General features: G+C 43.0%; 1 protein-coding gene across 1 annotated transcript in view; it reads right to left on the reverse strand.

Moving 5' to 3' along the window:
- The window catches only part of Ca10 (carbonic anhydrase 10), a 481,024-nt gene extending 469,834 nt beyond the window's left edge, over window positions 1–11,190 (reverse strand). Inside the window, exon 1 of the mRNA XM_047546776.1 lies at window positions 10,187–11,190. Coding sequence (XP_047402732.1) covers window positions 10,187–10,247 — 61 coding nt within the window. The 5' untranslated portion in view covers window positions 10,248–11,190. The remainder of the gene's footprint in view (window positions 1–10,186) is intronic.
- Between the last annotated feature and the right edge of the window lie 491 nt (window positions 11,191–11,681).

Raw genomic sequence — 11,681 nt, forward strand, 5'->3', positions numbered from 1 at the left:
GAAAAGGCGGCACCAACTTGGGAGCCTAAGATTACATGTGGCTGTCATTCACCACTACAATGCACTAAAACAAACTAATAGGCCACAAAGAACTGCTCCAAGTGGAAAAACAGGGATGCAGCTTGTTGCAGATATTACAACTAATGACTTTTCTATGCTTCATTCTACAGGGGTTTGAGTCACTGCAACTTAGAGCTGGTGTCATTATGGTGCATTATGAGACTTAGAGAGCAAGTGACATATTTCTATTCACACCTAGACCATGCAAAGGAAATGTAACACTCCCAAGATACTTTACTTTCTATCACTGTCTTCCTAAAAAAATTTACTTATCTAATCAGAAGTTAGCAACAGGGCTATTTTTCCCATGTTCCCCCTGCCCTCGTTTTTTTTCTGTAATTAAAATAACAAGTGAACAAACAACAAAAAAATTATCCAAGTGACCATTTCCTCACAGTTGTTAAAATCAAGGAGGTGATGACAGAAGGGAATCTGCACTCAAAAATGGTAAATCCGCTTCTTTTATTTTTTATAATTCCTAAGCTCCCAGGTCTTCTGTCTGGTAAAATCTAGTCAGCTACACTACCATTTGGTTCCATAAGGGGCAGAGAAGTAATGTTTTTTGACAGAAGACTGAAAACCCCATAGAGACCAGTCACTTCCTATATTGCTCTGCATCAAGACTAAAGGGTAGGGCAGCTCCTCCTGGGAAGCACTCTCATTCAATACTAACTACAGCACAATGGGTGTTGGTTTCTCCCAAGCTGAAAAATCATCATATCCTGAATAATCTCCTCTAACAGGAATAGAGATGACATGGAGAAAGGAACAGCAATGAACCCATTGATCCTTAATGGTCCCATTTCAAGTCTATTATATGGTGTCCAGGAACAAAAAGGAACCAGAATACATTTTAAACAACTCTTAAGTGCCTCAAACAAGGAGGGTTTGTCAAATAGGGTTGAGTCTGAGATGGAAACAGAAAGCTATCAAATATGTTGCTCCCTGCCATGGCTCCCTTTCTCTGTGACTCTCTGCACATTTAAAAACCTACAGGCAGCAGAAGGAAGACAGCGACAGACTGGTCTGCTCAGGCTCTCTCCTGATTAGCCTCAGTTCTTGTCTCCCAGCCTCCCGTGAAGTCAAGAAAGCAATTCTGAAAAACTCCTTCTTATTCATTTATGTATCAATTTAGTCATTCGTTATTGAGCATCTTCTAAATTCCAGGCACTGGCAATGAGGGAAAAAAAAATCCACAATATTTGCATATCACTAGATATGCATTCTACCAGAACACAGATCATGGCTATTTCATTCAGTACATTTTATTGCATGCCTGGTCCAGTGCCCTACTTCATAGGAGGTTATCTATTTGTTAGCATTTGTGGAACGAATGGACAAACACATGAAATGGTGGGGAAAAATTAAACTGCCGTGCCTATGTTACTTTGTGATTTCCAGAGTCCTGTGAGATATTCGTTATTATCCCAACCTCACAGTGAAGGAAAGGACTCTGCTCCCTCAGTAAGTGTTGCCATCAGAACTGTTTTCCTTGAGGGTAAAACAGAGCTGCGTATGTAGCGGGGGGAGAGGAGCGGAAGGGAAATGTGTTGACTCATATCCTTCAGTTAATGTGTTTATTCCAACTCTGGCATTGCTGCCAAATGTGTTGCAAAGCCAGCAAGACTTGGCTCTGGAAAACTCACCTGAAAGTCACAGGCTTCATTTCCTACTGCCAGCCCCTTTAGCCACTGGGCATGAAGTATTAGACAAAGTTAAAGATTAATTTTGCATTTGCTGTGACAAAAGTGTCACCTCACCCAGATCAGGAGGCAAAGGCATTTGTAGGCTGTCTCTTTCATAACCACTGATAATCTCTCCACTGCCATCCTGATGGCACCTTAATGCAAATGTAATCAAACCCAAACACTGGCTGTCCCATTCCCAGCCCAATCTTGCTAATAAAGAGCAATTATGGTTTTGTTATACAGGTGATCCTAGACCATTTCTCACCACCCAACCCCCACCCTCCCCCGCAACCCAGCCCAACTCCAGCATACTAAAATATCTCTTCAAGTTCTGGGAGGAAAACCATAAAAAATGTTAGAGGAAAGATTCCATAATCAGAAAGAAGGAAGATGATAACTGACACATTGCAAAATCCAGAGTCAAGCCAACAGGTTTCTCTTTTTTGTAAGGTATAAATACCTAGTAATAAAATAAGTAAGGAGATATCCTCTATAATCTGAAAATAAGTAAGGAGACAAACTCTATAATCTGAACGGTCTCAAAAGCTTCTGAGACGCCACCTAGAAACAGAGACAAACACTGGAAATTGACTAGTGATCCTGGCCAAATGGAGCATAGCTGGACCAGAGCCAGAAACTTCACCCTGACTGGTCAGTCTTTAATGAAGAGCAAGATACAAGCTTCATACTTTCTTGGGCCTTAAAAGGAGGCCTCTCCTGCACAGAGGGACATTATCAAATGCAAGGTGTCTCCTAACACTTTCCACCTTGACCTCGCCCACCACCCTCCACTCCAGCTGTTGCCATACTCCCCTCTTGACCATTCCCCTAATCCTCCCAGCCTTGGAAATGCTATTTCTTATGGGCACCCCTTTCTGTCACACCCCCAATCTGCCCGATCTTCCAAGCCAACACTTTTGACGTCCCTCAAGCCAGAGCTCAAGCATCTTCTAAATAACACTACTTACTCTTCCCTTTACCCTTTTCATTTCCAGGAGGAGTTAGATGTCCCTTCTCTGTTCCCTCCAAACACTTCCTGTATTTTTCACTACAGTACTTACCACATTCTACTGTAACTACTGATCTTTTTAAAATTAGTCTCTTATTTGATTACAAAGTTCTTGGAGGGCAAGTTCAGTGTCTCATCCATTCTTGTTGGCTCCCCAGGACCTGACTGGTTCAGGAAGCCCTTAACAGGTGTTGAATGATTTGGTAGACAAAGGAGACTTTTTCATTTCCGGTCTCTCAATCTCTCTACAATAACTAAAACACTGAGAAGATGCAATGGGACCATGCACATATTCTCCCAAATAAACATGTAGTCTACTAGAAATAAGAGTTGTGCAGATTGTAGAAAGGCAAAAATGCTGTAAAAGGCTTGGCATTGCTTCAAGCATCTGCTGCATGCCAGTGCAGCTACTGCGTGGCCTAGTTCATCTTCATGACATAAATGCATGTATGCGTGATTGGTTTCTCTTGGCCTTCATCTGCGGTTAAAGATATTATTATGATGATTCATATACAAACTGAAGACATTTGCATTTGCTTAACATGAAAACACTAAGTCTCAAATACCAGGGTCAATCAGGGTTTTGGGAGAGAGGAAAATGCTTCCCCCTCCCTTTTGTTTATTTGTCACTCAAAATGTCCTATGGCCTAATTGATCTATTAGGACAGGATGTTTTTCAACAGGTCTTTGTGTTTTGTGATCAAGAATAAAGGTCAACAAGGAAAACAAAAATCCAGTATTGCTTATTACGAAGTGTAAAAATATTTTTTATTAAGTTGCAAACAAATCTGACTATGTCACTTTCCGAGCTCCCCCTTTGCTTCTCATGAAGAAAAGCTAAGGTCTAAACTGTTGATCTGGGCTTGCAAGATCCATGTTGTTTGTTTGTTTGTTGTTTGTTTAGGCTGTGCTGGGCATTAAACCCAGGGCCCTGAGCATGTGGGGCAAGCGCTTTACCACTAAGCCACACCCCTGGTCCCTGTTTTTGTAGTCCTATCTACAGTCACTGGTTCATCCCATTACCTCCATAGGCCCACATTACTATACTTGTCAAATTTTACTTTTTCCATCTCTTTCCTACAAACATACTATTCTTGACTCATGGTACTCCTCCCTGCTTTTCTCCTCCAGATATCTTTCCTTTCCCCACTTGCATCTACCAGCCACAGAGTTACTTGCTGTTCCTTATACTCCCAGAAGTCTTTGCACACACCTCTGTCACACAACATGGACTACCTCGTAACTATGAAGAACCAGGTGGTGTTCATTTTTGTGATTCCAGTATGCAGTACACAGCTGTCAATATTTTTCTATTTGAACACAGACTGAAATGACTAAATAATTAACTGGCATTTACAAGAACTAGTTCCAAGTGTCAACAACTATAATGCTTTCCGGTGTCAATCATAACAACATGAAGATGATGAAGTAAGAATAATTTCATGGGGATAGCTTCAATTCACCAATGGCCATATACCAGGCACTATGGAAGATCTTATTTCTTATCTTTCTCCAGTCCTCAATTTACAGATGAGGAAACTGAGGCTCACAGAACCCAAATTGCTTTTCCAACACTACACAAAGAGTGAAAGACAAAGTTGTAATTCACATGTAAGCCTGTCTTAGTTTCAAAGCCTGTGCTCACTATCATGTGTTATGTACAATGTGATCAGTCATATTCTAGATACTGTGCTGTGTACTTTATGCACAGTGCTTTGTTAACCTTGTCATTTCCCTTGAATGCCACAACCTTGAGTATTATTACCTTCATTTTAGAGATAAAAAAGCAAACCTTCCCCACCCTCCCAAAAAAGAACTGAACAGTCTGCAATTTAAATAGGTTACAGACTATGCAAATGCAGCCCTGCCTGGAGACATGCAACACTAATTTAAGATCCAAAGCAATGTCAGACTTGCAAACAAGTTTTAAGAAAGTTCAATCCATTGAATCAATGCAAGACTTCCTAACTTAAAAATAAAAATTACAAAGAGAATAAATATGTTAGGACACTCCATGGTCTCTAATTCAATAGCTCCCTAATTGGGTTCCTTCCAACATTCTAGTATCTCCTTAAGTGAATCCTTGATTTCAGCCGTAGCAGTCCTCCCTGTACACGCTCCTCTTCCTTCTCCATCTCTTACTTCCAGAACTCTAACATCAATCTAATATCCTCCCCCTCTTTCATTACTGGATTTCTCACTCCTATAGAATTTATGTCCTGTATTAAGCAATGAGACATTACTTTTATCGCTCTCTATCACAATACACTTTGGCATACAACTTTTATAATTATATTTTAACAATTAAATATTATTCATGCTATCTGATACCATTCTACATCATGTGTATGCTTCTCAACTTCGCTTTTGTAACTCTGTCTTAAGTAGGGTCAGTACATAATATATAAAAACACAGATACTCTATGTTTGCAAAGCTTGAAGAATGGAATCATGTTCTGATGTTTCTTTGAACAATCCTTTAGAAATAAGCAAAGCAAATATACCTTTCATTTTACAGATGAGGAAACTGAGACTTTTTCAGAGGTTAAGAGAACTGCCAAAGCCACATAGGTGATTAGGATAGAGTTGTACTGCAGAGTGGCTTCTGGTGACTTCCATATTTTTTCTGTAAGGGCTTGCTACCACACCCATCATGGTACCTGGGTCTCTTTCTGAGCTAAACCCTAAATGCAAATATGTAACCTTTAATCCAGTTAAGGTTATAGGAACTGACTTCCTTGATGGCAATCAAATTCCTCTTTCTCAACCAAGGGAATGTTTCTCCACATTGCCATTTCTTTTTTCCCTTGGGATTTTATATTAAGACAACTCACCTCACTCATTTGCTGGCTGCCTAGAGAGTTTCACCTAGGAAGATGGTTATCTGTTCATCACTCTGTTTGACCTCACAAGAGAAATTCAATGTAAAGAAATCACACTATGAATGAGAATATCAAATGAGTAGTGTGGGTATGGTTCATTTGCATTTAATAAGATATTCTATTTGAAGCCATATTGAGTACAAATGTGTCATTCTGCAAGTACTTTAAAGATAGGTCTATACCAAGTTATAAATCTATAAGCAGAATAAGGAAAATTCTGTTGATCTCCTGGGTATTAAGGGTTACATGATTACCAGGTAATTTATTAACTTTCCAAACCACATCTCAAAGGTTGGTTCACAGCTATAAACTGGGTTACCTTCATGATGATGCACCAAAGTCTAATATTCCTACTCTCATTTGTATGAGAAGGAAAACTAGAGATACTTCAAACTTTACGGCCAAGGCCTCCTTGAAAGTAGGATTCATGGTCAATGTTATAAAATGTAATTGCTGATGATTCTTTTACTTTTAAAAGAGCTAATGTGGAAGAACACACACTTCAACTCTACCATTAACCAAAACTATACAGTGTCAGATTTGTCGAAATAAAAGATAAATTGATATTTTGTATACTTAACTATGTGTCAGGCACTGTGATAAGTGAAAAAAAACCACTAAACATATTATCTCATTTAATCCATGTAGCAAACATGTGGGATGTGTACTATTATCCCTTTTTTATACATAAACAAATTAAAGTGAGACCACTTCAATTTTCAGATTAGACAAAAAAATATACTAAATATCCTTTGCTTATAGGAAGTGCTGATGATGGGATGCCAGGGGCACCTGGGCGATAGTTTCACCCATGTGGTTGACAGTTACAACAAGGCAAATACAATCTTAATTCTAGTCTCATACTATAGTTGCTTTAGACTTCACGTCCAAGCTCTTCTAAGACTTATGTTCATTGAACCTAATTTATTCTTTCAATTAGAAACATCAAAATACAAAATACCAAATAAAAACATTTGAAAGAAATCTTGAATCAAACATAAATGATATACTGAACTTTCACTATTAGACCTAGGTGTGACTCTACCAGGATAAACCTCTGTGGATTCTGGTTGCTTAATCTACAAAATCACCCCCAAGAATTCTAGAACAGAAAGGTAAGTTAAACTATCTGCAAAATATTTAAAATGTGTGAAAACACCACATAGTTTAAATTGTTATTGCTATTGTGATGAATAAACTGATAAAGAAGTTATATAAGAGGGGAAGTAGGATACATTACATGAAGTAAATCAGGCAGCTGTCTTTTGACCAGGAAATGCTCTCCTCAAGCTCAATGCTCATTCATTCTCCGTGATCTGAGCTGCTTTTGTGGGAAAGGAATGGTGCTCTTGCTAACACAGAGAAAAATCATTCTGGTGCACACACACACTCTCTCTCTCTCTCTCTCTCTCTCTGTCCCTTCGTGGTCTCTTTACAGATCCTGTTGCCTTACATTTTCAGTAAAATAAGAGCTGAATTTAATGTGGAGCCAGAAGAGTTCCCAGCTCATGGCATTTCTTCTTTAGCCTTGTTGTGTTGTCATTAAGTGGCCAAAACTGATATGATCTCTCAGATGGAGGATGTGCATGCTACCTACACGGAAGCTAGCTAAGCCTGGCCAAGCAGACCCCCAGTCTCATTTAACTCTCAGTGTAGCAAACCTAAGTAGCTCAACTTAAGCAATATATACAAATAAACATTGGGGGGGGGACTCCTAGGGTATACTTTTAATTTGGGGGATGTGATAGAAGAAGGGATTGGAAACTTTGGTTAACAAAACACTAAGCACAAAGCCCAGAATGTTCCTGAAAGCAAATACCATCAAATGAAATTCAGTTAATATGCCTTCCATAGGCCAGGACTATTACCAACATCTTCCTTCTGCAAAATGTTTGTACTGCAGATTTTGGCTGGTCTTTTCCATTCTTATATTCCTCAATAATGAATTCTACCCTACCAATGCATCAATCATCAGTGTCTGGTAATTCAGTAAGAATTAACACTCATTTACTAGTCAGGGCAACTCATTCTAAGATGGTGGAGAAGTGTTTTGTTTTTTTTACTTATATTTTTAATTTATGATTTAGTATAGTCTATGATCACAGGGTTATGTTCCTTTTAGTAAAGCGCAGTCATGAGCAAATTAAAACTGCAAATCATAGAAACAGAAATGAAAGACCCACTAAACTCTCCCTGAGGCATAATTACTCAACCTTAGTGCTTTGCATTCCTATACATCCTAATGCTGTCAGATAGGAAAAGAAAGGAGACCAAGTCCCACACTGTGGCAATTGTGAATCATGATTATATCACTGACCATAATTCAGACATACACAGGCATCACTGAATGAGTAGTTTTGATTACAGGAGGAGGACACCACTTTGACCATGGAGAGAGAATGACCTTTTGAAGTTAAGTTTATGGATGTGTAAATACAGAGTACATGTCTTCATAAAGTGCAAAGTAATGCAGATCCTAACTAGGCATTTGGAATGCTAACCTATTTTTCTGTGTTTAGCTAAGAGCTAGCAATTTTGCTTATACTTTTATCCTTTCATTACATACCAATGATGATTACTTAGTAAATATATGTGAAAAGCCAGAGAGTCTGTAGCTCTACTCCTGGATTACAAATAACCACTCCTAATGTTCCTATTTGAATAATTTAGTTGCTGATACACCAAATCAAATACAACTATGACAGGTATCCCACTAAGACCTCTTTTGGGGAATAAGAACAGACTCCTCAATTTGTTCCCCAAGGACATTTCCTGGCAAAAATTAGGGTAAGGGCTGGGGATGAAGAAGATGCTGGGGGAAATCTACAGTCTCAGTTAATGTTCCCCTTTTGTAAATCTTAAAGGGAATCAGATGGCTTGTTGATTGGAAACATTTATGATGCTGGAGAAGGGGATGGGCAAAGCCCATTTAATTACTAGTAAAAATATTCTGGAACAAGAGAAAGAGTTTGCAAAAGAATGAAGAAGAAAAAGATGTAAAATATGGCCTCTTGAGATGTCATCCTATCTATCTCTGGACATATAACTGATAAAAACCTTTATAAGTCATCTGGGGAATTTTACTCATGGATGCATTATAGAATAACAGTGTACTCACTAGAGGAATTGGGGTCTGTACAACCTACAGCATAACTCACTAAAGTATTACAGAGGAATACTAAAATATTTCTTAGTATGGTGGGCAAGCCCCAAACAGTCATTTCAGATAACTGACTCCCACTCCTGCCTTAAGAGGAGACAATTGAAATTAAGGAGTGGTATTTAGAACTGGGTCCAGGTAAGGGTGGAGCAAGGGTTTTTAATATTCAGAATCAGGTCTGGCTTAGAGGGTGGAGACTAGCAGGGCTAAAGGAAGAAGCAGGAAACGTGTCTCTGCACCCCCACGATGCTTTGATGTGTTTGCTCACAGGGGCAAGGTTCCTGCTCTCTTCTGGTGACTTCATGGGAAGTTGGCTCAGTCCCCAATTCTGCAGAGGGAATGCAGGCAGAAAGGAGCACAGCAAATGGGCTTCACCCTGGATGCTTAAACAGCAGGTGTGAAGGGAAATGGAGTGGGTGCTGGCCAATGGGAGGAGCCACTGAACTGGGGAATACTGCTGGTCCTGGGGCTTTTGCTCACTGGCTCCCTCCCATCCTCAATTTCCTGCACCAACAAAGACACTGCTCAGAAATCAGAATCCTTCCCAACACATAAACACTCAGGGGCAGCCACACACAAGCCCTACCTCATTTGCCTCAACACCCTGGGTTCTCATATGCTGCTAAAACCACAGGCTGGCACAAGTAACCTGAAATCAGTGTCTGAGCCAACACATCCTAAGAAACTGGGAATTGGGGAAGACCATGGTCTAAAGTGGTATTGGTGATATTGTTTCAGATGGGTTTTTCTTTTCTTCACTTTTTTTTTTTTTTTTTTTTTTTTTTTTTTTTTTTTTTTGTGGTGGAGGGGGGCGTGCCACCAGGTTTTAACACCCAAATCCATCCCCATCCTTCCGTGTGTGGGGAAGGCATGGAGGACGACTACAGCTTTTGGGTCCCTGATGGTATTCCCCAGTCCCGCATCCTCCCGCAGTCTCTTGAAAGTGCCTAAACACCAGGGCAGGGCTGTTCGTCCATTTTGCCAGTCAGGAACCACCGAGTTTGGGAACTTTGAAAGCCAGGGGATGGGGGTGGGGGTTGCCAAGGCTCAGATTTCGGCGCCAGAGTTCTCAGCCAGAAAAGCAGTTGAAAATCAACACCCATCTGCCTCTTCTTTCTAAACCCCCATCTCCTTCTCCATTCTCCCTTCCAGGGACTCCACACAGATCCTACCCCCACCAAACACACACACACACACACACACACACACACACACACACCCTTTGGGCTTTGACAGTTTTTGATTCTCAAAACAGCAAACCCACAGAACCCAAGGGTCTGTATCACCCGCTTCCTTCCCTCCTCAGGTCTACACACAATAAAATCCCATACATTCCAAACATCACAATATAAACCAAACCCGCCCATGACTCCAACACGTCCCGTACCTGATATGCAGACGATGAAATTGGCTTGAAGAAGAAAAAGCACCTCCCAGACTATTTCCATCCTCTGATTCTCATTCCAAGTGCATCACTCGACGGGAAAACAGGGGGGGAAAGGGGGTGCCCGACACGGCACACATACACACACACACACACTCCGGAGCGAGCGCACACTCGCACTCCCACCCGACAGCCGGCCAGGGACAGTCACCCCCAAGATCAATATCGCAGTTTGAATTGTTCCGGCAAATCTCCCCTCAGGCTCGACGGATGTGCGCCCCAGATGTGCTGACACATGTCCGATGCCTCGCTGTCTCGGAGGTCTCCCCACTCGCGCGTCTCTGCTCCTCGCACCAGTGGTGGAAACAGCACTAGCAGCGGCGGCGGCAGCCACCTGAAGCCACCAGCGCTGGGCTCTTCCTGCAAAAACGAGACCCCGATCCGCCAGGCGCCCCAAGAAGACATAGACGATAGCCCCCCGCCGGGCCACGCCGTGCAGTTCCGGGCTCCCGGCAGCTCCTAGCCCTCTGGCTAAGCCCAGGCAGTCCGCGACAAGTTGCCCTCGAAGTCCGTTCCCCTCACCGGGGCATGGTCAGAGGGTGGCTTCTCCGCTCGGGGCCGTTCTCCTCCTGCTTCCGGGGGTGGGGGGAGGAGCAGACACAGCAGACAGACAGACAGAGAAAGAGGCAGGGATTATTGCCAGAAACCGCCGGCCACCGGCAGCCTCCGCCGACCCTCCCTGCTCCCCAAGTCCGCGCGCAGCCTGCCGCCTCCAAGCCGGGTTCGGGCCGCGCTTCCAGAACACCTAGTGAAACCGCTGGGCTCAGAGAACTGGTGCGCGTTGGGGGCCCACTGGCTCCCCACGTCGCGCGCGCGCTTTCTGGTCCTTTGCTATTTTCCTGGGCTCCCCAGAACCCCCAGTTGCCTCGCTTCCATCGCCCGCAACTAGCGCCGCCGCCGAGATTTTCCGCAATGCAACTGCAGGGGTCGTTATTTCCTCGCCTACGGATCCGGACGCTTCCCGATTCAGAGAGGAGGAGGAGGAGGAGGAGGAGGAGGAGGAGGAGGGCAGGTGGGGGCGGGAGGAGGAGGAGGAAGAGGAGGAGGAGAAGGAGGCTCGGCCAGGTGAGCGTTCTCACTGCCGCCGGTAATCCCAACGTCAGCTGGGGCGCTGGGCACCCGGGGGCGGAGGAAGAAGTCCAAGGTGGGGAGGCGAGGTTTAACCCGGCCATAAGGAGGAGGAGAAGGCTGGGCGTCAGAGCTTGAGGCCGTGGCCGCTGCCTCGGCCCCAGCCCCTAGCGGCCGCCTCTGCGCTCCGCCCCGCCCGGCTGCCTCGGTTACCCTCCAGGATCTTTGAGTTTCTCCTCTCCTTAAAAAGAACTTCGCGCCTGCTTGTTCCGCGCAGGAAACCCGGGCGGGACTCATCCTGGGAGTGCTGTGTTGTGCTCTCCCTCCGCTGCGGAATATTGGGGATTTTTTTTTTTTTTTTTTTTTGCAT

The sequence above is a fragment of the Sciurus carolinensis genome, chromosome 3, assembly GCF_902686445.1.
Source record: "Sciurus carolinensis chromosome 3, mSciCar1.2, whole genome shotgun sequence".
NCBI classification, from domain to species: domain Eukaryota; kingdom Metazoa; phylum Chordata; class Mammalia; order Rodentia; family Sciuridae; genus Sciurus; species Sciurus carolinensis.